Source organism: Panicum virgatum, chromosome 4N (assembly GCF_016808335.1).
Source record: "Panicum virgatum strain AP13 chromosome 4N, P.virgatum_v5, whole genome shotgun sequence".
Lineage (NCBI taxonomy): Eukaryota > Viridiplantae > Streptophyta > Magnoliopsida > Poales > Poaceae > Panicum > Panicum virgatum.
The window spans coordinates 11,727,897-11,753,814 of record NC_053148.1 but is presented as its reverse complement, the minus strand read 5'-3'; the positions used below and the strand labels follow the sequence as shown (position 1 = coordinate 11,753,814).

At 48.4% G+C, this 25,918-nt stretch overlaps 3 protein-coding genes across 3 annotated transcripts; 2 read left to right on the top strand and 1 right to left on the bottom strand.

The window, feature by feature from the left end:
• Positions 1–16,598: 16,598 nt before the first annotated feature.
• LOC120670523 (pentatricopeptide repeat-containing protein At1g62260, mitochondrial-like) lies at positions 16,599–18,815 on the top strand. The gene has a single exon (XM_039950642.1). It carries the CDS (start codon positions 16,633–16,635, stop codon positions 18,682–18,684), a length of 2,052 nt encoding a protein of 683 aa, XP_039806576.1. The 5' UTR covers positions 16,599–16,632; the 3' UTR covers positions 18,685–18,815.
• A 154-nt stretch (positions 18,816–18,969) lies between these two features.
• LOC120670524 (protein NLP5-like) lies at positions 18,970–20,695 on the top strand. Its single transcript, XM_039950644.1, has 4 exons — positions 18,970–19,619; positions 19,709–19,848; positions 19,922–20,295; positions 20,448–20,695. Exons 1-4 carry the CDS (start codon positions 19,492–19,494, stop codon positions 20,664–20,666), a joined length of 861 nt encoding a protein of 286 aa, XP_039806578.1. The 5' UTR covers positions 18,970–19,491; the 3' UTR covers positions 20,667–20,695.
• Positions 20,696–20,804: 109 nt separating this feature from the next.
• On the bottom strand, positions 20,805–23,369 carry LOC120670522 (ATP-dependent zinc metalloprotease FTSH 6, chloroplastic-like). The gene is made up of 2 exons (XM_039950641.1): positions 21,673–23,369; positions 20,805–21,564 (listed from the first exon to the last, which is right to left on the bottom strand). Exons 1-2 carry the CDS (start codon positions 23,151–23,153, stop codon positions 20,979–20,981), a joined length of 2,067 nt encoding a protein of 688 aa, XP_039806575.1. The 5' UTR covers positions 23,154–23,369; the 3' UTR covers positions 20,805–20,978.
• Positions 23,370–25,918: the final 2,549 nt, after the last annotated feature.

Sequence of the window (25,918 nt, the reverse complement as noted above, 5' to 3'; positions counted from 1 at the left end):
TTATGAATACTTATACGTTGTAGTTGAATTCCATACTTAGTTTTTAGGGATTTTTGAATAAGGTAGTGAAGTAAAGAGTATAACTCGATAAGTATTCTGTGATATACAGATATGTTGAGCAAGATGCAGTTTCAAGTATTTTATGGTGACTACAATATTTTGTATGGGCCAAATGGAGTAGATCTTTCTGCCTTTAAGTGAACATCTAGCGCCATAGATAAACCTCTAGAAAGGAGTTTTGGTTCCATATGTAAGTGGCTGCAGCGTGAGTTCCGTGTTGATCCGTTGACACATGTGATCACCGTCCAGTCTCTTGTTAATTGGGAGGTAGAAAGTGATTCATGAGAATTGATGATGATACACAGCACTGATGACTGGCAGAAATACATGCAAGCAGCTCTAGAGCATGGGTGGCCTCTGGCCATTCTTGTTCAAATCCGGGAGAAGACAGAAAATGAAATCCAACATGGTGCAGATCAAGCAACTTCGAGTACTCGAAGAGAGACCAATTATGTTGAGCAAGAAGAGACAGAGAACCAAAACTTGGGACCACAGGGCCTTGCTGATGAGGGAGAGAGGATACATAGCATTGTGGACGAGATGGAGGCAGAAGACTAAACCGCAATAGAGATGGAAGAATATGAGGGCTCATCTGATGACGACGAGCAGTACTCATTGCCAAAAGTGTGGAAGGAGCATGATTTTGGCAGTCATGTCGCAGAAGACGTACGAAATCAGGAGTGGGAGTATAGAGGAAATGAGGTAGTGCAAGGTGCAACATATCCAAATATTGAAGCCGTAAAAGATTCAGTGAGACTATGGGCAATATCATTGAAACGAGAATTCAGAGTCGTAAAGTATGGCAACAAAGAATATGAGGTGAAGTGTGTGAATGATGGATGTCCATGGCGAGTACATGCATTCAAGGGAAAATGGAAGTCGAACTGGAAATGTTCCATTGTGACAGAGCACACTTGTTTACTGTCAGAAGTTCTTCCCTCGCATCGCAATATATCATGCGACTTTGTTGCAAAGCAAATGTATGGGTTTATTATGGACAACCTAAATTATGAGCCGAAAATGATTGTTCGACACATTGAGCAGATTTTTGTTGGCGCTCCTTAAGTATCCATTTTATTATACAATTAGGAGTTGTTTTGGTAAATTCTTCGGGATGATTCATGTACTAACCCGCCACTTGGCACCCAAACTTGACCATTTTCGATTTTGTCCTGGATTTTGGAGCATGTTGTATTTTGACAGGAATTGGGACATTTTTGGAGATGTTTTGACGCATGGTTACAACTGGGCTAAGATGAGGAATAAAAGGAAGAATCAACACGCAAAAGATGGGACCGAAAGGGGCCAGAAAAGGCCCAGGCCGGCCGGCCTGGAGTCCTTGGGCCGGCCGGCCTAGCCCTTTTCGGAGCCCAATCGGTCTCGGTTTTCTTCGGCGCGAAGTATGCGTCAACCCTAATCTATGTTTTACCAAAACCACCGACCATATCTGCCTATAAATACCCCGAAGCCGCCGTCAAAAGAAAGGATCGCAAGGAGGACCGCAGAAAAGATCGCAGAGAAGAGCATCCAGAGATACATTCGAGTTAGACACAAGAGAAAGGCGACACCGGAGGCCTCATCGTCCCTCGGCGCCGTTGCAAGTTGGAGGACAGCAAAGGATCCATCGCTTGCCGGAGATTTCGTCACCATGATCGACTACGCTTCGCTTAGCTTCATGGGGTAAAGTCCTCGTTTGTTCATGGGGTTGTAAGGAGATCTTGAGTTGTAATTGCCGAATCCTTTATGAGATTGATCTATCACGATTCTTGTTGATGATGCTTTGATGCCTAATAGTTCGCGACTTGGCTTTGAGTTTGCTTTGCTCTTGCACGGTTTACTTAGATTACATCAACTATCGTGTTCTTGTTGATTCGTTACCGATTATCCTCGTGTAGTGACAGTATGCGGGAGGGAAATGTTTTGATCTTGGAACACACCTTTGGTAGATTAGATCTGTTCTTCGTTGCTTGGCGATTACATCTCTAGTGATCCTAGACCCTATGGACAAATGCTCTTCATATCTTGTGCACACATCTATCTTTGCTCACTAGTCTAGATTAGATTAGATTGGTTAGGTTAGATCTATTTCACACTCAAACACTCAATATAGATCTTTTACCAACATCATTAGTGCTTAGTTAAGCATAGTAATACACTTGTTCCGTGGATTGATAAACCTTGGGGGAATACTCTAAGGGAAAAGCTATACACGATCCGTGCGCTTGCGGTACGTAAATTGGCGCTTTAAGAAGCGTCAACAAGCTTTTCTGGCGCCGTTGCCGGGGAACAAGCGATTTTGCTACAGTTTAACTTTGTATTAATTTTGTTGGTTACTAACACCTAACTTTTTTCTCTAGAAAATTTTTTTGTTTTTGTTTTTGTTTTGATTGTCTAGATGGGCCATCTCATTCAACACATGGAGGAAGGAGAAAAATCACTAAGAGATTATGCAAGCCCGCGATCGGAGGACTTCGACATGCAAAAATCAGATTCGGTGTTGCGAGCCACCGAGTACGAGATCAAGCCTCAAATCATCAAGATGGCGGCGGCAAACCCCTTTAGAGGAGATGAGACGGACAACCCATATAGACATATCAAGTGGTTCACAATGCTATGCAACACGGTACAACAAGATGGAGTTCCGTTAGCTTGGTTTAGATGGAACCTTTTCCCATACTCACTTGCAGAAGAAGCGAGAAGATGGTTTGCACTTGCATCCTTCGAGGTAAAAGGAAATTGGGATGACTTGATGAAGAAATTTTGCGAGCGGTTCTTTCCATTAAGTAAGGTTCAACATATTCGGAAGCAAGTGATCAACTTCGCGCAAGGAGAAGAAGAAGGGATAGATCAAGCATGAGATAGATTCAATGGATTGATTGAACAAGGACCCAAGCTCGGATTTTCCGGTGAAGTACTCTTGCATACCTTTTACTTTTTCCTAACCCCCGAGTGCATGCAATTTGTTCAAATGTGTGCAGGAGGAGATCTCATGGAGAAAACACTCACGGAAGCCGCCCAACTCCTACAAAAAATCAGCAAGGGGGCGGCCATGCGAAGAGATTGGGAAAAACGATGTTTGGCAAGCTCCGAGGAAGAGTCTCAAGTGCGGGGGCTTGCTGGAATTTTCAGAAAAGAGGCATCGGAAGTGAGGGAAGAACAACCGAAGCATGGGAAAGTCAAAGAGACAAACCACGATGAAGAAGCATCGATCCGGAGTGCAACGAAAGAAGACCCGGAAAAGAAAGGAAGAACCATGGGCACCGCTAAATCGCTAAAGGAATTCGAGCAAATGGATTGGATACCAATTGACTTCGGAAGATTGTTCGACAAAACAAGACCGCATCCAAATCAGCGAGGAATGGCGAAGGTGATAGCTGAAGACTTCCCGCCGGATAATCACACGGGATACACATTTGGCAAGGAATCAGCCGGTGATATTATTCGGAAACTTTTTGAAGAAAAAGAGGAAGAGATTGACTTGGACGAAGTGCTGGAGATCAAAAGGACCCTAGGAGTGAACTCGGAATCATCACCCTACGTGCACATAGCCCAAGTATACGCGATTGGAAGCGATCAAGGCGAAGGTAATCCATCACCCACGCCTCGTGTTGATTGCATGATAGAAGGAATAGAATGTTGCAATGTTCTATGTGACGTTGGCGCCCATGTTAGTGTGATGAGTTCCAAAGTTTATGTTGAGCTTTTTAACGAAACATCAAACCTAGATGCCACAATCATTAAATTGATCATGGGAGATGGTAGATTAATCAAACCGCTAGGAGTGCTTAGAAATCTAAATGTTGCTATAGCGGGTAAAAAAATCCCTACCGATTTTTTTGTGATTAATGCTAGTAATGATGAGCATGAAGGCATAATCCTTGGAAAACCCTTTCTCAAATTAGTAAATGTTGTTCTAGATGTTAGAAAAGGGATTGTCACTTTTGATCTAGATGGAGAGAAGCGCTCATTCGAATTTCATTCAAAACCGTCTTTTGCTTCACCTCTACCTCTTGATAACGAAGAGGTAGAGAGCATTCGTTCCATCGATTCTTTCAGGGATCCTCTCCAACGCGCTTTGGAAAATGGAGACGCTCAAGATGATCAAGATGGAGAACTAGCGGAAACAATGGAAGAATTGAAGCCGCAACACGGGAATTTGCAGGAAGAAAAATTTGAAGACATTGGAGTATTAGATCAAGAAGAGGACGGTGCGCCCGATGTTGAGATGAAGCCACTACCTAAGGGATTGAAATATGAATTTTTGGGAGATGGTAAGACTTTTCCGGTGATTATTAGCGACGAATTGAACCCGGAGGAGACGGAGAAGTTGCTAAATTTATTGAAGAAGCACAAGAAGGTGATCGGCTACTCGATTAACGACTTGAAAGGTATTAGCCCCGCTTTTTGCACACATCGTATACAGCTCGAGGAGCAATACAAGCCGGTCGTAGAGCATCAAAGAAGGTTGAGCCATGCGATGCGTGATGTGGTGAAGAAGGAGGTTATCAAATTGTTGAATGCCGGAATAATATACCCCGTGCCTCATAGTGAATGGGTAAGCCCCGTTCATTGCGTTCCAAAGAAAGGAGGACTCACGGTTGTGAAAAATGAGAAGGAGCAATTGATACCACAAAGAACCATCACGGGATGGAGGATGTGCGTCGATTACAGAAAATTGAATAAGGCAACGAGGAAGGATCATTTTCCACTACCATTCATTGATGAGATGCTAGAAAGGTTGGCAAAGCATTCACACTTTTGTTACCTTGATGGATATTCGGGATTCTTCCAAATACCTATTCATCCGGATGATCAACATAAGACCACATTTACTTGCCCGTATGGAACTTTTGCATATCGGAGGATGCCTTTTGGGTTGTGCAATGCGCCCGCTTCTTTTCAAAGGTGCATGATGGCTATATTTTCAGATTTCATAGAAGAGATTATGGAGGTATTCATGGATGATTTCTCAGTGCATGGTACTAGCTTTGATGATTGCTTGGCAAATTTGGAGAAAGTTCTTAAAAGATGTGGAGAGGTTGATCTTGTGCTTAATTGGGAGAAGTGTCATTTCATGGTGAAAGAAGGAATTGTTCTCGGTCATGTTATCTCCGAGAGAGGGATAGAGGTGGACAGAGCAAAGATAGAAACCGTTGAGAAGTTGCCACCACCTACGGACATCAAGTCTTTGAGGAGCTTTCTAGGTCATGCCGGATTCTATATGAGGTTCATAAAGGATTTTTCAAAAATCACCAAGCCATTGACACAACTTCTCCAAAAAGATGTGGAATACATCTTTGATAGTGATTGTCTTCACGCATTTCGAACACTCAAGCAATCCCTCATAAGTGCTCCTATCATGCAGCCTCCGGATTGGAATCTACCTTTTGAAGTCATGTGTGATGCAAGCGACTACGCCGTAGGAGCCGTTCTTGGACAAAGGAAAGAGGGGAATGTAAATGCTATCTACTACGCAAGCAAGACTCTCAATGAAGCCCAAGTTAATTATGCAACAACGGAGAAAGAATTGCTTGCCGTGGTATTCGCCTTCGAAAAATTCAGATCATACATAGTAAACTCTAAGGTGATAGTGTATACCGACCATGCAGCAATCAAGTATCTCTTGTCCAAGAAAGATGCTAAACCACGCTTGATTCGATGGATCCTATTGCTACAAGAATTCGATGTGGAGATAAGGGACAAGAAAGGGGCAGAAAATGTTGTGGCCGACCACCTATCAAGGATGAACCATGGAGATGATGGAAAAGAACCTATCGAGGATCAAATGAGAGATGATCACCTATATAGAATTCTCGACAAAGATAGTTGGATGAATGAAATAATAAGGGCAATAAAAGGGATGCCCTTGGATCACTTGGACAAGAATGCAAAGAGAAGAGTGATCATGGAAAGAAGAAAATACTATTGGGATCCACCATACTTATATAGATATGGAGAAGATGGAGTCCTAAGAAGATGCATACCGAGAGAGGAACGTGAAGAAGTTCTAAGAAAGTGTCACTCGTCGGGATATGGAGGACATTATGGGCACTTTAGAACTCAAGCTAAGGTATGGGCTAGTGGATTCTATTGGCCCGAGATGCATGAAGACGCGAAAAGATTCGTTTCGACTTGTCCGGAATGCCAAATGACGGGGAATATCTCGCAAAGGAATGCCATGCCATTGAACTACAATTTGCAAATAGATCTATTTGATGTCTGGGGAATCGATTTCATGGGACCATTTGTGAACTCACATGGATTTGAGCATATATTGGTGATGGTGGACTATGTTTCGAAATGGGTTGAAGCTATGCCATGTCGGAAGGCATCAACAGAGGAGTCCATACACATGATTAAATCGGTAATCTTCCCTCGATATGGCGTACCGAGAATCTTGATAAGCGATGGAGGAACACACTTCACAGGCAAAGACTTTGGTAAATGCTTGAAGAAATTGGGAATTGAACATAGAGTGTCCACGGCTTATCACCCCCAAACAAACGGACAAGCGGAAACTTCGAACAAGCAATTGAAGGACATTTTAAAGAAGACCGTGGTAAAAGGAGGAAAAGATTGGTCGAAGAGACTAGATGATGCACTATGGGCATATCGAACGGCACACAAAACCCCGATTGGTATGACTCCTTATCAATTTGTTTATGGAAAAACATGCCACTTGCCGGTTGAGCTAGAACATAAGGCGTATTGGGCAATGAAGGAAATGAACTTTGATGCGGAAGCCGCTGGAATTAAAAGGAGAATCCAAATAAGCGAATTGGAGGAGTTAAGATTGAAAGCGTACAATAGTGCATCAATTTACAAAGAAAGGATGAAGAGATGGTACGACAAACGATTACAAAACAAGGAATTCAAAGAAGGAGACTAGGTCCTACTCTACAATTCAAGATTCAAACTTTTTGGCAAAGGAAAATTACAAAGCAAATGGGATGGACCATACGTCGTACACTCGGTTTCACCCACGGGAGCGGTGACAATCATGGATGCGAAAGGCGACTAATATGTGGTGAATGGACAGCGACTAAAGGTATTCTTGGAGCCCGACGTCGTGCCCCTTCATTACATCGACATATACACCATGGAGGAGGAACCGGAACATCAAGCCTAACGACGTTAAGCAAGGTAAGTTTGTAAATATTCTCTTTTAGATTTTATTTTCATAGTTTTATTTCTATTCTGGACGAACTTTGAGTAAAACATAGGCTTCTAATTTATTGGTGTGCACCTCGGAAAAAGTTGGAGTCCAGGGGGCTGAAAAACCCCCTGGGCCGGCCGGCCCAACACCCCTAGGCCGGCCGGCCTAAGCCTCCTCGTGTGCGAATCGGTCTCAATTTTTGGTAGGTGCGAGATAAGGAAATTTCAAACCTGTGCCTTATATATTTCGCATGCCAAAACCGAAGAGATTTTGGACTTCTCGTCCAAGTCTTTTCGGGACATAAATAGAGGGGCAGGGTAGATCTATTCTCTCATACTTTTCAATCTACACCACCACCTCAAGAGAGACGTCGACAATGGCCGGTTCAGCGAGCGCAAGAGCCATGATTGCAGCAATGGAGATCGAGGAGAGGGGTTGGACGCCTGACACCCCCACGCCAAAGACGCCTAGCCCCATCTCGGCAACCGGTGCGCAGCCCCTCCTTGTTGAAGCAAAGCGATGTGAAGCGAAGGCCCCTAAGAAGAAATTCAATACCCAAGCACGGATGAGCGTCGGAGGGAAGGGCCGTCAATGGTACAACGAGAGGCTAGCTCAAGCCCAAAGGGTGGTCGTCATCATCAGCAGCGACGAAGACGAAGGCGAGAAGCGACAAGACAAAAAGCCACCCACACCTAGGCGTTCCTTGCGCCTCCTCGGAGTCAAAAGAAAGAACTACATCGAGCACACCCCGGAGCCAAAGGATTATGCGGGGGACAGCGATTGGGAGAGCATCATGAGCCCTGGTTCATGGGGCGCCACCGGTCGTGACTACGATGATGATTGGCCGGGGTGGGCCGAAGAGGAGAGAAAAGAGGAAGACGACCCCTCCGGAGGTGATAGCGGCAAGAAGAAGAAGGACGACGACGAGCCCGAGGACGACAGCCCCAACCGCAGTGGGCATTACTCCAGTTGCTATTTCAAGTGCCGCAATGAAATCACGGATCTCCGCGCCACCATTGATAGGTTCCATGATCGAATCGTGGCAATGGATCGAAGGATGGACGACATCGAGAGCTTGGCCGAAAAAGACTACAACTTCCTTGTCCGCAACATAAGGAAGTTATTTGGAATGGTCGGAGATCTACAAAAGCAAGGAGGAGGGCGTCCAAGATGCAATTGCCTGAGGTGCTGTTGAGACCACCAACGAGCGTCACACCCGTCTCTTATATCATTGCGACGAGGACGCCGCATAATCTAAGCATGGGGGGGAGGTGTGACGACTTCTAGATTGAATTTTGGTCTTTGTTTACTCGAAAGTTCGTCGTGTGAGTGTGCTTTAATTCCGCATGTGTGAGAGTCATAGTTTAGCATTGTAGTGCTTTATTTTTCGCATGTGTGAGAGTGAGTCTTAAATTAGTGTTGAGTCATGAAAACAAAATAAAAAGGGTCTTTGTTTTTGTTGGATCGTGCAATTTTATTTATGCATTCAGTTTTACTTTATTTTCTTTAAAGCAATTGTTCATGAGCGTTGTCTTGAAATTTATTTCGTATTTGTGGAGCTTAGTAGATTATTCGTCTATGTTAATACCCACACTTGAGCTTTGATCTAGCGCTTGGTTTTGATTACGCTTGCGAGTAAGGCATGATTTGGAGGACTTTAATTTCATAAAAATAATAAAACCCCTACAAACATAAGGTTGATCAAGTCCTTGACATGTCGAGAGTAAAAATCCTATCATCCAAAAGTTTTATTCGTTCCACCATAAGTATTGGATGTACATTGAGTTGAGTTAGGATATCTTTCTCTTGGGAGTTTTAATTTCGAGCAATGATCATGTCCGTATTTTTCATCTCTGAATTGCTAGCCACGTCAATATTCGGTAATGAGAATTCCTCATTGGAACAACTCATGAAATCTACCGGATTCCAAAACCCAAACCCGAGATTATCTTGTTTATTATCGTCTTCCTTGACCACAACCCAATTGTGAGGATACGTTCTGTTTCTGCGCATGATTTGTATAAAACATAACTTTGGGATGAAGAAAGGAAGGAGTATTCAAAAGATGGACCAAATCCGACCTGGGAAAGCCCCAGGCCGGCCGGCCTACACCCCTTGAGCCGGCCGGCCTAGGCCTCTCTGGTCTCGGTTCGGGCTCCAAAAATTCAGGGAGACACTTCGGAGAATTGCCTATCTATGTTTTATAGAAAGTGTCCTATGAAAAGGTTCGGAGAAGAGAAAGAAAATTCGGGAGAAAGAAAGAAAGAAAAAAAAATATATGAGAAGAAAAAAATGAAGGGATTCAATGGTTAGAGAAGTGCAAAGAGATATTACCTTGTTGTTTGAGAACAATATCCTCAATTCCAACCATGTGCAATCCGACAACGAGGACGATGCTTGTGCCTTGAAGTCAATCTTTTTGTATGCCTTTGCACATGTCCACCATTCTAAATCTTCTTACCCTTGAACCCTTTACATTATGGAGAAACTCTCATGATCATTGGCTCGGAAGGTAAGCAATCATTAGAAAGTTTTCTTAATTTGACAATATATGTATATACTTTGCTAAGCCTCACCTATAGCCCCACTTTATACTTGAGAGACTTTTGGGAGAGGAAAGCTTGCAAAATAAAAATAGGATAGCCACTTATATTGAGAGACATGAAAGGGCTTGTGCAAGAATTTTTGGTCTAATCTTTGTTACAGGGTATTTTGCTTCTAAAAAAAAGAGAAAAACCTCCAAGGATGGCAAGAAAAGCAAGTGTTGTCGATATTCGAGTTGCCGGCTAAAGGTAAGAGTTGTGGAGTAATATTGGATGAGTTTTTAAAATGCCCATGATATGATTATCCTTGCTGCTCCTCTGACCTTTGTTTGGAGAAATATTGTTAGACTTGTTTGCATAAGTAAATTTTGCAGTTCGAGAACTCTTGAGCAACCCATGGAAGGACTTGATGATTTGATTTGCTCGAGGACGAGCAAAAGCTAAGCATGGGGGGAATGTTGGCGCTCCTTAAGTATCCATTTTATTATACAATTAGGAGTTGTTTTGGTAAATTCTTCGGGATGATTCATGTACTAACCCGCCACTTGGCACCCAAACTTGACCATTTTCGATTTTGTCCTGGATTTTGGAGCATGTTGTATTTTGACAGGAATTGGGACATTTTTTGAGATGTTTTGACGCATGGTTACAACTGGGCTAAGATGAAGAATAAAAGGAAGAATCAACACGCAAAAGATGGGACCGAAAGGGGCCAGAAAAGGCCCAGGCCGGCCGGCCTGGAGTCCTTGGGCCGGCCGGCCTAGCCCTTTTCGGAGCCCAATCGGTCTCGGTTTTCTTCGGCGAGAAGTATGCGTCAACCCTAATCTATGTTTTACCAAAACCACCGACCATATCTGCCTATAAATACCCCGAAGCCGCCGTCAAAAGAAAGGATCGCAAGGAGGACCGCAGAAAAGATCGCAGAGAAGAGCATCCAGAGATACATTCGAGTTAGACACAAGAGAAAGGCGACACCGGAGGCCTCATCGTCCCTCGGCGCCGTTGCAAGTTGGAGGACAGCAAGGGATCCATCCCTTGCCGGAGATTTCGTCACCATGATCGACTACGCTTTGCTTAGCTTCATGGGGTAAAGTCCTCGTTTGTTCATAGGGTTGTAAGGAGATCTTGAGTTGTAATTGCCGAATCCTTTATGAGATTGATCTATCACGATTCTTGTTGATGATGCTTTGATGCCTAATAGTTCGCGACTTGGCTTTGAGTTTGCTTTGCTCTTGCACGGTTTACTTAGATTACATCAACTATCGTGTTCTTGTTGATTCGTTACCGATTATCCTCGTGTAGTGACAGTATGCGGGAGGGAAAGGTTTTGATCTTGGAACACACCTTTGGTAGATTAGATCTGTTCTTCGTTGCTTGGCGATTACATCTCTAGTGATCCTAGACCCTATGGACAAATGCTCTTCATATCTTGTGCACACATCTATCTTTGCTCACTAGTCTAGATTAGATTAGATTGGTTAGGTTAGATCTATTTCACACTCAAACACTCAATATAGATCTTTTACCAACATCATTAGTGCTTAGTTTAGCATAGTAATACACTTGTTCCGTGGATTGATAAACCTTGGGGGAATACTCTAAGGGAAAAGCTATACACGATCCGTGCGCTTGCGGTACGTAAATTGGCGCTTTAAGAAGCGTCAACAACTTTCCAGTACACCATCAGTTATTTGAAGGCATGGCGGGCTAAACAAAGGGTGTTGGAGATGCGGTTCGGCACATACGAGGCATCATATGATAACCTACCTCGTATGTTATCCCAGGTTGCTGCTAGAAATCCTGGAAGCTTTTATGACACATACCTCGTACCAGCCGTGACTATGGGGCAAAGAATTATGCAACGAGCCTTCTTTTGCATAGGTGCTTGTGTTAGAGCATTTCAGTTTTGTCTTCCGGTGATCTGCATAGATGGCACATTTCTGACTGGAAGGTATAAAGGTCAGATACTCACCGCAATCGGTGTAGATTGCAACAACAAAATAGTTCCGCTCGCATTTGCATTTGTTGAGAATGAGAACATAGACAGTTGGTATTGGTTCCTTGAACGAGTGAAGGTTCATGTTGTTGCTGCACATCCAGATGTGTGCCTTATTAGTGATAGGCATGCAGGTCTGCTGCAATCAATACTGAAATTGCAACGTGGAACTGCGACAACGCCTCCATTGTGGCCGGATGTCCAAAACAGATGGTGCATTAGGCATATGGGTGCAAACTTCTATGACCACTTCAAGAACAAGGATCTTAAGAACCTGTTTAAGAGGTTGTGCACCCAAAATCAACAGAGAAAATTCAATACATTATGGCATATGCTTGATCAGTTGACTGCAGAGCTAGTGAAGGTAAGGGCATCAGGAGCAGGCACGAGTCAGGCTGCAGAGGCTAGGGATTCAATTGAGAAGCCATTTTCACACTGGATTCGAGGTGCACCTAAGGAGAAATTGTCTTTCCTCTATGATACCAACGAAATATGGTATGGTATTCAGACAACGAACCATGCAGAGTGTTTCAATATGGTTATGCGTTCTTGTCGTGCCTTTCCTCTTGTGGGAATTGTTGAGTTCATCATGTATGGGTGCATGAAGTATTTCAGAGAGCATTACACGGCTGCAAGCATAAACATCAGCAACCCCCAAATTCAGTTTTGCAAAAGAGTGACACAATATATGCAAGAGAAGATTGAAAAGGCCAAACTGCACCGCGTCATATCGACAGGTACAATGGAGCATAGATTTGAGGTTCTATGCAAGGATAGAAGTGGTCGTGGTATCCGTAGAGATAGGGTGGTACAGGAGAGTTTGATTACAGTAGATGGCAAAGCCTTCTGCTCCTGCATGAAGCCTAAGTTATTGCATTTGCCATGCTCCCATCTCATTGCGGCATGTGCAGAGTCTGGGTTGCAGCCAGGAGTATTTGTTTCACCTTACTTCAGCAAGGAAGCAGCTGTATCCACTTGGGGACATGAGGTATACGGGATTGGAATTGTTGGGCCTTTCACTCAGGATAATGAGAATAAGATGTTTATTCCTGATCCAGCCACTAAGAAAGGCAAAGGCCGCCGTCAGACACGTCGTATTCGGAATGGTATGGACGAGTCGGAAGCAAGCAAGGCACAAAAGCGTTGCAGCCAATGTGGAGCATTGGGTCACAACTACAAGAAGTGTCCTCAGAATGCACTTCACGATGCTGCTGATGTCGGTCTTTCCGGAAATCCCAGAGATGGAGCACCTCCTACGTTCAGACGAGCATCGGCGAGAATTGCTCGTGGAAGGCATTCGGTGTCATGATCCACAATTGTATTTCATTATTTGTAATATGTAGTAATGAAATATTGCAGTTATGTAATGAACTATTATTGTACCTATGTGTCCAGTTTGTATGAAATATATATTTACCTATGTGTTCTCATATATTTTTGAATGCAGGTATGGAGATGGACTCCTTGCTAGACCCAGTTATTGACTCGAGCCACAGGTCTTACTTTGCAGCTGTTGAGCACCGAGCCCTAGAGGTGCTACGTCCTCATCCACCAGGGGAGGCGATCTCTATACACCACGATTGGTGTGACCGGTATGTAATGAAATATTATTATTTATCACTTATGTATTCGTCGGTATTCCTTTGTTTCGACAATTTTGTTTTTTTGCAGGTTACGTGACGCCGGTCTACTGACTCTGAGCTGTCTTGTCGAGGTTGGGCCTATTCAGCTCGACCGATCCCTCCTGACGGCGCTCGTTGACAGATAGAGGCCGGAAACACACACGTTCCACCTCCCGTGTGGGGAGATGACTCCTACGCTGCAGGACGTGGCCTACCTCCTCGGCCTCCCTATCATCGGGGAGGCTGTAGGTCCGCGTGTGGTGGCGGCCTCATGGAAGGATGACCTGGAGGCCCGTTTTACCCTGGTTGACCGCGTGGAAGAAGCAGGTCCGATCAACCCGCACCCGCGAGCAGCAGGTCCTTCGAAGACCTGGTTCCTACAGTTTATAGTACGTATTCATTCCATATTCAAATTTAATTGTTACAATTCACATGTTCCATTGTCAGTTGAAACCATTAATCTTAATTATTTATGCAGCCTGCCCTGTTGGCTACGGATGCCGATGAGTACAGTGTGACCAGATTGCTGGAGGCGTACCTACTTTGGTTGTTTGGTTACATCATGTTCAACAACACTCATGGCAACTCGGTTGATAGGATTCTCCTTCCGTATGCACGGGAGATTGCGGATGGGGACGAGGACGTACCGCCCTACAGCTGGGGTGAGGCGGTACTTGCAGCCACTTACCGTGGACTCTGCGACGGCTGCATGAAGACACATGGGAACGCTATCCTGGCAGGGTGCCCACTACTGCTACAGCTTTGGTCGTACGAGAGGCTAGCCGTTGGTCGGCCCAGAGTCAGCCACGAGCCTTACCACGGGGGCATGTACGGCGAAGAGGAGGACGAGAGGCCCACTATGGGAACTATCTGGATCTGGCGTCAGGTACGTTCTTATACATCTAATTTTGTTATTCATTGTTACATGATGCATTAGCGCACTTTTAATGTTACTTATTCCGAATGCAGAGGTCCTGGGCGCATGCGCAGGTTAGACGCGCATATCCTGAGTTTGTTTCGGAGCTCGACATGCTGACGCCCGAGGACGTTGTCTGGGAGCCTTACAGCCCAGAGGCTGTAGCTACCCGTGCACCAGCAGGCCTGTCTTCGCACTGCTCCGCGAATGCGAGCCTGTGGCTTACTTCCGCCGTCCTGGTTTATGACATCGCGGTTGAGGCATATTACCCCTGGAGAGTCAGGAGACAGTTTGGGCAGCGCTAGGAGTTTCCGGTGCCCACCGCGTTGGAGCGTGTCAGTCGCCAGGACCACAGGTAATTATGAATGAACTAGGCTCATACATTCGTGTCGAATCTAACGATTCTTCGTGGTCCACTTTGTAGGTTGTCAAGGAGTGGCTTGCCGTGCTCTGATGATTGGCTCACCAAGATGCAGCCGTGGGTGGACCAATGGGAACAGGCAGACGAGCACTTGGTTCATCCAACAGGACCACACACAGACATCTCCTTTAGGGCTTACCTCACCTGGTACTTACCCCGGACTCGGGCTCGTATGGTTTTTGTTGACACTCACCCATAGCCACACCAGGCGAGGACTCAGGATGGCTATGCCCGGCACCACGTGGAGGCACTAGCTGGCGCGGTGAGTTTCTTGATCATATTTGCATATATATATAATCATATTCATAAGATAATTCATGTGTTTGTAACTGTACCTTTACTGAATGGATGCAGCTTCGCCTTTGCAATATGATAGGAGACGGACTGCTCGACTTACTTGACGAGGGTACGTGCCGGATCCCCAATGACCCAGTTTGAGCAGACAGAGGCATGGTCGAGGCAGCGTGATCAGTTGCGTCAGGTAGTGCACAACTTCGGAAGCCGTGTGCAGTACGAAGACAGCCACGGGTCGTCCCAGGCCTCGTCGTCGTTCCCGTGTCCATCGACCGTGCAAGGGCCGACGTCGCAGTTCTTCCTAAGTGCAGGTAACATACATATCTCTTTAAAATTAGATCAAGTGTTCCTACATATTTAGTAATATCACATATAGGATACGATCCAGCTACTGGAATATTTAGAGGGACAACACCAGTTGGCGGACCGTATCCAGGGATGATACCGGGGCCACAGATACCGGTCTACACAGGTTAGTTTATGTTTCGTATTTCGGTTTCTACATGTCATAACAAAATATACGAGCGTACGCTAACATCCACATTTTTTGCGTAGGATTCTACCCCCATGCGGGCGCCGGACCTTCTTCTTCCTCCTTTCGACCAGATAACGAGACATTCACCTTAGACGACTTCGACAGCTTGAGTTCAGAAGAGCCTGCCGCGCAAGGTGACCCCGATGTCTTGGGGTATTCACAGCTAGGAGGAGCACCACTTGGGATATCTCAGCAGCAGACACCGCAGCCCCTTGCGCGTCCTGAGCGACAGGTGAGGTCTCCAGATGTTCTCACCTACTCCGATGGCCATGTCCGTGCCCAGCAGAGGGCTAAGAGGGTCCGACGCCCTAGGGGTGGTTAGATATATCTGATGTTTGTATCTCTGATGTTTATTTGTAATGATATAGCCGTGGACCGCTTATTTGTATCCGATGTTTATGATTGTGCTAGTTTACTTGTCATTTGTTTCTATACATACTATTGATGTGAAATTATTATGTTTGTGGGTTCCATAATGCTCGTGAAATAAGGGAAGTTCTTGCGATTTTTTCGCGTGATACTACTGAAATTGTAATACTAAACGAGTGTTCTAAAGCACCAAATCTAATTCAGCTAATCCGCTAATTAAATTTAATTGTTATACAATATCAATGGATTCATACGGAAGTTACCGGTAGATCACAAGTACGCAATTCGGCAGAGCTTCGCCGTTTTTCTTCTCCTCACCCCTCTATTTTTTTCTCGATTTTTTGGCTCAAATGACAAAGGGAATGGCGGCATATGGCGGCCAGGGTGTATAGGGGAGGGGACCCTGTCGGCCCTCCCCCCAACGGGCGACAAGCCCCTGTCGCTCGTGGGGGGGGCGACAGCCCCCTTTTTTTATAGGGATATCGTTGCGAATTTGAAGAAAAAAAATACAATTAAGGCCTGTCGCCCTATGGGGGACGGCCGGGGGTATTTTTGAAATATTTCAAAACAGACATATATTTTTGAAATTTTTATTTTTTAAAAATGTAAAAAAGAAAAAAGCGCTGTAAAAAACTCATAGGAAAAGAGCAGGCGGGGCCCAAAGCCCAAACCAAACCATATACCAAGCCAAGCAGCGGGCCGTCCATCCCTGATGCAGTGATGCGAAGATGGCCGCCTCGGATCCCGGCGGCCCTCGCTCACAACCACGCCGGCGCCGCGGGTGCCCCGGGCGCGGCCGTTGCCACCAACCACGCCGACGGCCTCGTCCGCCAGCACAACCGCTCGCTCGCGGCTCTCCTCCGCCGCGGCCGCTTCGCTGCCGCCCGCCGTCTCTTCGACGCGCTCCCGGCCCGCTCCGTGGTCACCTGGAACTCGTTCCTGGCGGCGCTCTCCCGCGACCGCGACGTTCGCGCCGCGCGCTCCTTCTTCGACGCCATGCCGGTGCGAGACGCCGTCTCGTGGAACACGCTCCTCGCCGCGTACGCGCGCTCCGCGCACCCGGACCACCTCGCCGCCGCGCGCCGCCTGTTCGACGAAATGCCCCAGCGCGATGCGGTCACATGGAACACGCTTCTCGGCGCGTACGCGCGCCGTGGGCTCATGGACGAAGCCCAGAGGCTGTTCGATGAGATGCCGCGGAGGAACACGGCTTCTTGGAACACCATGGTCACTGGGTTCTTTGCTGTTGGCCAAGTGAGGAAGGCGCTCAACGTGTTTGAGGCAATGCCTGTCAAGGACTCCGCGTCACTGTCTGCTATGGTCTCTGGTTTTGCCAGGAATGGTTGGTTGCACGAGGCTGATGAACTGTTGACAAAGCGCCTAAGGGCGATGGACATGGACAAGGCTGTTAATGCTTACAACACCTTGATTGCTGCTTATGGACAAGCTGGAAGGGTAACTGATGCAAGAAGGTTGTTTGATACGATTCCTAAAACACAGAGCCAGCACAAGGGGCATAAGAGGAGGGTGTTTGAGAGGAATATTGTGTCATGGAACTCGATGATGATGTGCTATATCAGAACTGGAGATGTTCACTCTGCTAGAGCACTGTTTGATGAGATGCCAGATAAGGACTTGGTGTCATGGAACACTATGATTGCTGGGTACACTCAATCCTCTGACATGGAGGAGGCAGAGAAGCTGTTCTGGGAAGTGCCTGAGCCTGATGCAGTGACCTGGAATTTGATGATACGAGGGTTTACGCAAAAAGGTGATGTGGAACATGCTCGGGGATTCTTCAATGCGATGCCAGAGCGTAGCACCATCACATGGAATACAATGATATCAGGTTATGAGCAAAATGAGGATTATGACGGTACAATCAAGCTATTTCAAAGGATGCTAGAAGTTTGTGAGAGGCCTGATCGTCACACTTTCTCTTCAGTCCTAGCTGCATGTGCCTCACTTGCTATGTTGCGCCTTGGGGCTCAGCTCCACCAACTTATTGAGAAGTCATTTCTGCCAGATACCGCAACCAGCAATGCACTTGTAACAATGTACTCCAGATGTGGTGAATTAACAAATGCAAAAGCCATCTTCAACCAGATGTGTACGCAAAAGGATTTAGTTTCATGGAATGCGCTGATAGGAGGTTATGAGCATCACGGTCATGCTACAGAAGCCTTGCAGCTGTTTGAGGAGATGAGGAGTGCCAAGGTTGTGCCAAGTCACATAACTTTTATTTCTCTCCTGAGTGCATGTGGAAATGCTGGCCTTGTCTCCGAAGGACGTGTGGTTTTTCGCACCATGGTTCATGAGTACGGCCTTGCTGCTAAGGTTGAGCACTATGCTGCTCTTGTCAATCTCATAGGACGGCACGGCCAGCTTGAGGACGCGTTGGAGGTGATCAAGAGCATGCCAATTGCTCCAGACAGATCTGTGTGGGGAGCATTCCTGGGAGCCTGTACTGCTAAAAAGAATGAAAAGCTGGCTCAAATGGCTGCCAAGGCATTATCTGAGATTGATCCTGAGAGTTCGGCTCCATATGTTTTGATGCATAACTTACATGCTCATGAGGGGAGGTGGGGAAGTGCATCTGTGGTTAGAGAAGACATGGAACGGCTAGGCATTCACAAGCATCCAGGGTACAGTTGGATTGATCTTCACGACAAGGTGCATGTCTTCATCTCAGGGGATACCTCGCATCCCCTTACCCAGGAGATTTTTTCAGTGCTAGAATGTTTTTATAGGTCATGTAGAGATTGGAGTTAGATGGTGCAGCGAAATTGTTGTATTTGCAGTGTAGAAACAAAGCTTTGTCTTTCTTCATTTCTTGGCCTGTACATTTCGCTCACATAATGTTTGTACCTTTCTGGCAATGAAAACACAATCGTTTTGAGCTAGTTGAGTTCCAATGATACGTTTGATAAAATTGTAGATCTATGAGGGCGCTACGGATTGCGTGAAGAACAAAAGCAGACTTGTTCCGTAATACTACAGTAATTTGTCTGACAATTTTTTTAAAAAAATAAAACAACTTAAAATGCAATGGTTAAAATCACGTGGAGATGAGCCAACTTAACTGCACTCTATCATGCACAGGGATTAAATGGATACATAATTCCCTGTGCATAATCATTATTGCTAGCATGATCATTTCATAAAAAGATTTTATAAATAAGTAAAAACCTTAGCCTAATCCCATAAACCCAAAAACATGTTCGAGAAAAAAAATCATGCCATGGACATCCAAGAAAGGCATTTCAATTGGGTATGTTCAAAAAGATCTAGTATAGGATAAATTTTCAGAAACCTAGCAGGAATTCCCCGTACCAAAATGCCACGGATAGATCGTGTGAAAGCCGAGTAGTGCTCCACATCCCCTCATGCAAGTAGAAACAAAATCTTGAACTGAATCTAGCCGAAAAAGGCTTTGATTGGCCACTACTGTGCATGCTCTCTTAAAGCACGAGCCACCAAAGGCATGCTCTGCAATTACCAAGAACTAATTCTCTCTGTAACTCCCAATCCACCACCCCTAGCATTTACTCCTTGCGTGGTTTTAAATGTCAGTTTCCAATGTGCCCAATGATCTCAGGGTTTATGGGCCGCATTTCCCTTCCATCTTCTCCATATAATTGCTGGCCTGCAAGCAATTCCAGCATCTCCCATTCTCCCGGAAGGATGGAGGCCAACCATGAGGAGAGGTAAACTCGCTGCTCTTTCTTACTGCTCATTTTTACCCTTGTTCTTGGCTGTACAGAATGTGTTAGTGTACTGTTAGCTTCCTCTGCAGCTGCCTGTTGCCTTACTGGACAAGTGCTTGGGCTGGTAGCAACCTGCTCGAAGAGGAAGCGCTCCTCTCCAGCCTCTCCTTCCCGAGCTTGCACTTCCAGCCGTCCTACTCGACCATCACCCCCAGCAACATTCTGCAAGGTATACTTGTTCCTCTTCTTTCGTTCTGGGATTCAGATTCGTAGCGCTCAGCGTACTTTTCGTTGGGAAGCAGATGAGCTCGACGCCATCTTCAAGGACGATGTGCTGAAGCACTGGGACGAGATGGAGCGAGCTGACAGCAAGGCAGAGGACGGCGGCCACAAAAGGTTGCCGCTGCTCTGCTACGGCGATGAGAAGGATGTGTTCTCCGGCTCCAACTCCGGCGCCACCAAGGTCGCCGGAGCGGACCAGCGTGCGAGGCCGCCGGAGGAGACGGCCCTGACGTTCGAGCTCGTGTCGCAGTACTTCTACATGCCGATCATGCAGGCGGCGCGGGAGCTCAACGTCGGCCTCACCCTCCTCAAGAAGCGGTGCCGGGAGCTCGGCATCCCGAGGTGGCCGCACCGCAAGATGAAGAGCTTGCAGTCCCTCATCAACAATGTCCAGGTCCCCAATGTCGATTCTCCACAGTTTCAATTCGCAATGCTCTGCGTCAGATAGAATTCTTCTTGTTTCTTTTTTTTTTGCGTCAGATAGAATTCTGCTCTGCCATTTTCGATCGGCACTCTGAGCTACGAGATCGGTTGATGGCGGTGCAGGTCCTGCAGGAGGCCGGCAAGGCGACCGGGGAGGAGCAGCTGCGGGCGGTGGTGGAGATGCTGCAGCAGGAGAAGCAGCTCCTGGAGCAGAGGCCGTACGTTCAGCTCGAGAAGAAGACCAAGAGGCTCCGGCGGGCCTGCTTCAAGGCCAACTACAAGAAGAGGCGGCTCTTGGCTCTCGAAGGTGAGGAGGCAACAAGAACAACCCACAAGTACTGATCCAATCCAACAAATATACGAGCGATGAGGCCCTTTTGCAAGCTTTACATGCCGTCATGACGGGATTTCAGCTTATCCTACGTCTCCCTTTCATGGTGAATGTAAGATTAGTTCCCTTTGGAACACGAGAATATTTCATGGTGAATGCCTGCTAGATTCCCCAGGAATTAACAGTTCTTGTTGCGTGAAAAAAAGTGTTTACCTTGCAATCAACTGTTCGAAGTACATCACATTGCGTAATTACACTACGCTATGCTACTGCTGTATTTCTAGTTTTCTACACTACAGTAGTACTCTTGTCAAGCTTCAACTTCAAGCGGTGACCAGCTCTGTTGTCCTGGCCGCCGTCTCCCTCTGCTCCTTGCCGATGTCCACGTACTCGGACAAGATGGCCCTGAACTCGTCGCCGGAGAGCGTCTCCTTCTCCATGAGCACGTCCACCAGGTGGTCGATGGCCGCGCGGTTCCTCCTGACATGCTCCTTGGCGACCTCGTACGCCTGGCCGATGATGCGCTTCACGGCGCGGTCGATGTCGGCGGCGAGCTTCTCGGACATGGAGTTCCGGGCCAGCATCCGCAGCACGACGTCGCCGCTCTGCGCGGCTGGCTCGACGAGCGCCCACGGCCCGATCTCCGACATCCCGAACGTGGTCACCATCTGCCGCGCCACCTGCGTCACCTGCTGCAGGTCGCCCGCCGCGCCCGTCGTCACCTCGGGCTCGCCGAAGATCACCTCCTCGGCGGCGCGCCCGCCGAGCCCGCCCACGATGCGCGCGAGGATCTGCTGCTTGGACACCAGCGTCGGGTCCTCCCCCGGCAGGAACCACGTCAGCCCGCGCGCCTGGCCCCGCGGGATCAGCGTCACCTTCTGCACCGCGTCGTGCCCCGGCGTCAGCGTTCTGCATCCGTGCGAGCACAGCTCGGTTGGTCAGCACTTGATGCGATCAATCATGGCGGTGGAGCATCGGAATGGAATGCACAGGAAGCAGATCGGTTAGTATACTTACGCGCAGACGGCGTGGCCGATCTCGTGGTAGGCGACGAGCATCTTGCTCTTGCCGTCGGTCATGCTGGTGCCCTCGAGGCCGGCGACGATGCGGTCGATGGAGTCGTCGATCTCCTTGACGGTGATGCGGTCCTTGCCGCGGCGGCCGGCGAGGATGGCGGCCTCGTTCATGAGGTTGGCGAGGTCGGCGCCGCTGAACCCGGGCGTGCGCATGGCCACCAAGCCGAGCGACACGTCGGGGTCCAGCTTCTTGTTGGAGCTGTGCACCCTGAGGATCTCCTCCCGGCCGCGCACGTCAGGGAGCCCGACGCTGACCTGCCGGTCGAAGCGGCCCGGGCGGAGCAGCGCGTCGTCGAGGATCTCCGGCCGGTTGGTGGCACCGATCACGATCACGCCGCTGTCGCCGCTGAACCCGTCCATCTCCGTCAGCAGCTGGTTCAGCGTCTGCTCCCTCTCGTCGTTCCCCCCGCCGATGCCCGTCCCGCGCTGGCGGCCGACGGCGTCGATCTCGTCGATGAAGACGAGGCACGGCGCGTTGGCCTTGGCCTTGTTGAAGAGGTCCCGCACCCGCGACGCGCCCACGCCGACGAACATCTCGATGAACTCGGAGCCGGACAGCGAGAAGAATGGCACGCCGGCCTCCCCCGCGATGGCCTTCGCCAGTAGCGTCTTCCCCGTCCCAGGCGGCCCCACCAGCAGCACGCCCTTGGGGATCCTCGCCCCCACCGCCGTGAACTTCTCCGGCGACTTGAGGAACTGCACGATCTCCTGGAAGTCCTGCTTGGCCTCGTCCACGCCGGCAACGTCGTCGAACGTGATCCCCGTGTTGGGCTCCATCTGGAACTTGGCCCTGGACTTGCCGAGCCCGAACGGCAGGCTGGGTCCGCCGCCGGCGCCGGGGTTGTTCATGGTGGCCGACCTCCAGATCAGCGTGGCGATGAAGAGGAGCGGGAAGCCGAAGTTGAGGAGGAGGTCGAGGAACACGAGCCCGGGGTTGGGCTCCACGGGGTGCGCGGCGAAGTCGACCCCCCTGTCCCGCAGCTTCCGCAGCAGCTCCGCGGGGAGGCCCGGGAGCTGCACCCGCACGCGGCGCGTCCTGGACGCCCGCGCCGGGTCGTCCAGCTCCACGACGGCCACCGTGCCGTTCTCGAAGAGGTCCACCTTCCGCACCGCGCCGGCGTCGAGGTAGTCCAGGAACCGCGAGTAGGACATCCGGTTCGACGTCACGCCCTCCGGCGCCAGCGCCGGCGCCGCCGTCTCGGCCCGCGCCCGCCCGGGTCGCGCCGCGGCGAGGCCGAGCCCGAGGCCCAGACCCGCGGACTGCAGCACCCTTCTCCGGCTGAGCCCCGCGTCCGGAGGCGTGGCCTTGGCCGAGGAAGACGCGCGCTTCTGCGGGGGCCCCTGCTTGCCGGACACGTCCTGATGCGCCCGGCAGATGGGCAGGCGGCTCGTCGCGATCAGCGACATGGCCGTCGGCGACATCGTCGGCAGCTGCCTAAACTACACCACCGTGCTCCTTGCGAGATCAAAGCTTCAGGCCGCCGCCGCTACTGGCTACTGTGCTGCAGCTTCGTGTGAGTACTGTTGCGTGGTCAATCAAATTGGAGGGAACGGGGCGGCGAGCCCGGTTTAAATAGCTTCACGCCGCGGGGCGATGGACATGGAAATCGCTCGCCCATGTCTGCCAATGATTTCGCGGCGATCTGAGATGGTTTCTTTCTTCCCGTAGTTTCGTGAGTTGGTGGACGACGACGGCTTTGTCCGGTTCCCCTTCGCGTAGCGTCTGGAAGCCGCCGCCGGATAGACAACCCGCCGGAGTGCCGGGGCGAAATCCGGGCAGCCAATTGCATCTCGTCCGCTCGCGTTCGCCGGCTCCTCGATCGGGCGGGGCCAGCGAAGACCGAAGAGTAGCAAGCTCTAGCGGCGTCGGGTGCTTTTCCTCGCCGCGCCGCGGCGGCCGCACACCTGGGCTCGGCGCGCCCGCGCGTTGCGCCCCGCCGCGGCTGCTGCACGCGTGGCGGCGTCTGGGCGTGACACCTGTCCGGCGGTCCCCTGGTGTCGCAAGCTCACGTGTACAAGAAGTCCGTGGTGTCCGTTCTTCTCGCCCGGCTGTTACGGCGGCCTTCTCTGTCACGTGCTCCGGCGGGCTTCGGCCCATTCTAAGCTTGGTAGTAGCCTGGCAGCTGGCCCAGAACAAACAGGCAGCCTGTAGTGGCAAATTATCTGGGCCTTCGCAGGGACACCCATATAACTTCAGGAATTATTTTTTCTTATAAAACTTTAAATATTTGAGATCCATACCACAGTAGATGGATAGCTAAGATGAGGTGGAGCAGCAACCCAAACATAAATAAATACCCCATCTCAAAGCCAACTATAAACGAATATCTAACCCTCGTAAAAATGTTGAATTAGCCTATTCCAATGTTAAATTAGAGTTCGCGGATTGTTAAATCAATTGTAAGAAAATGTTGAAGCATGTAAGGCGTGGGAAAATCTGGGTGAGTTGCGGGGGCAAGACGCAAATAAATATCTGACCCTGCTCAATGTTGAATTAGCCGATTCAAAGTGTTAACATAGTGTTTATAGACTGTTAAATCAAGTGTAAAAAATATTGAATGGTATTTGTGGAGGGAGATTAATGGGTGCAAATTTGCAATGGTTGTGTTAGATGGACCCCTTGGGCGTTAAAGTTATAACGTTTAGCTAACTTATGGAACCTGAATAGCACTTCTAATTTTTTCAACGGTTGTCACTCGGATGGTGGCTCAAATTTAAGTTTTCACATTGGCTGTTGTAGCTTGCTGCAGTTGCATCACTTTGAAATGAAGCCTATGAGACTAACCTGTGTGGTGCATGTTGTCCATGTTAATTAACACGCACATACACACATGTTAGGATAGATTTCTGGAGTTAGGCATTCGAATCCATAGAGGTAACCTGGGGGGGGGGGGGGGGGGGAGGCACATCTAGTGGTGGTGGAGATGGTTGGTGGATGCTTGAACAGGTCAGAAAAATTCACTTCGATAGACGATAGGGTAGTTTGGTGGGAGTGATTGAAAATAGGAGGAGCATCAAGCAGGCATAGTTGTTGGGTGCTGCTCATGCACCATTGGCAAAGGGTGAAAATATGACTTCAAGAAAGACATGACTCATACATGCGCATAGGAACTCAGGCTATTATTTATCACAACATGCGACCAGAATATGTCACGTCGAATAAGGAGACGGTAGCCTATCTATAGGACCAAGAGGCATAGAAGAAAGAAAAGGAATTGATGCAATATTTTTAGAAAAATATAGTTTCCGATTCAAGTACCTAAACTAAAATCAGAATTCAATTTTCTATTCCTACAATGATATCTTCAAACCAAACTACAGTTGATATGTTTGGGTAAAATTATTCTAGAATATTTTATTAAATTTGGAACAATTGTTTGAGCTTCAAATAAAAAAATGTTCTATCTTTCCAAAAATATTTTGATAAAACGTTGGTCTAAATATAATCAAATGTGGTCTTGTTTTGAAGATCTTATATTAAGAAAATATGGTGATGCAATTAAAATTTAATTTTAGATACTTAGATTTGCAAATATAACTGTCGTGGTGCTGCAAACCACAGCCGGGTGGCGGAAGGCACCCGCCTAAGCCCAGAGTGTCTGTACTCGGGGGGTTAGCTAGTCCTAGTTCTATCTCGCTCAAGAACACGATGATCACAGCGGGATTAGAGTGGTTCGGGCCGCCGGAGAGTAATACCCTACGTCCACTGTGTGTTGTATTGCCTTGCCTCGAGAGAGTCCGCGAGAGCCTGTCGTGTACAACGAGCGCCTCCCTTTTATATCTCAAGGGGACGCGTACATGGCTGTTGGGACCCCGACAGGTGGGCCCAATGATGTAGTACAAGATAACGTACTATTCATAATTATGGCGTCGCAGGCGAAGGAGATCTCTCTCCTGCATTCCATTGTCTGCTCCTGGAGTTCCCCGTTCAGCGTGTCCAGGCGCTGTCTTGTCGAAACAGCGCCAGGTATAGCCAGCGGCGTTGCCTGCCACGTAGCTGAACGGGCCGCGTAGCTTGCGGCGTAGGCGGCATGATGGAAAAGTGCCGTGCCGTCGTATCCAATTAATGCGGCAGGCGGGCTCTGAGCGGGTGCGGCACTGGCGGCTACACTGTGTACCTTGGTAATACGCGGTGCACAGTGAGGCCTGGCAAAGGCTGTCCCGCGTGCTGCGACGACAGAGCACGC

Excerpts from the sequence above, each read along its gene's own strand:
- LOC120670522 (XM_039950641.1), bottom strand. The coding sequence starts at position 23,153 with ATGTCGCCGACGGCCATGTCGCTGATCGCGACGAGCCGCCTGCCCATC. Across the intron at positions 21,565-21,672 it reads ATCGGCCACGCCGTCTGCGC|AACGCTGACGCCGGGGCACG; the intron begins GTAAGTATACTA and ends GCACGGATGCAG.
- LOC120670524 (XM_039950644.1), top strand. The coding sequence starts at position 19,492 with ATGTGCCCAATGATCTCAGGGTTTATGGGCCGCATTTCCCTTCCATCT. Across the intron at positions 19,620-19,708 it reads GAGGCCAACCATGAGGAGAG|CTGCCTGTTGCCTTACTGGA; the intron begins GTAAACTCGCTG and ends CTTCCTCTGCAG. Across the intron at positions 19,849-19,921 it reads CCCCAGCAACATTCTGCAAG|ATGAGCTCGACGCCATCTTC; the intron begins GTATACTTGTTC and ends GTTGGGAAGCAG.
- LOC120670523 (XM_039950642.1), top strand. The coding sequence starts at position 16,633 with ATGCGAAGATGGCCGCCTCGGATCCCGGCGGCCCTCGCTCACAACCAC.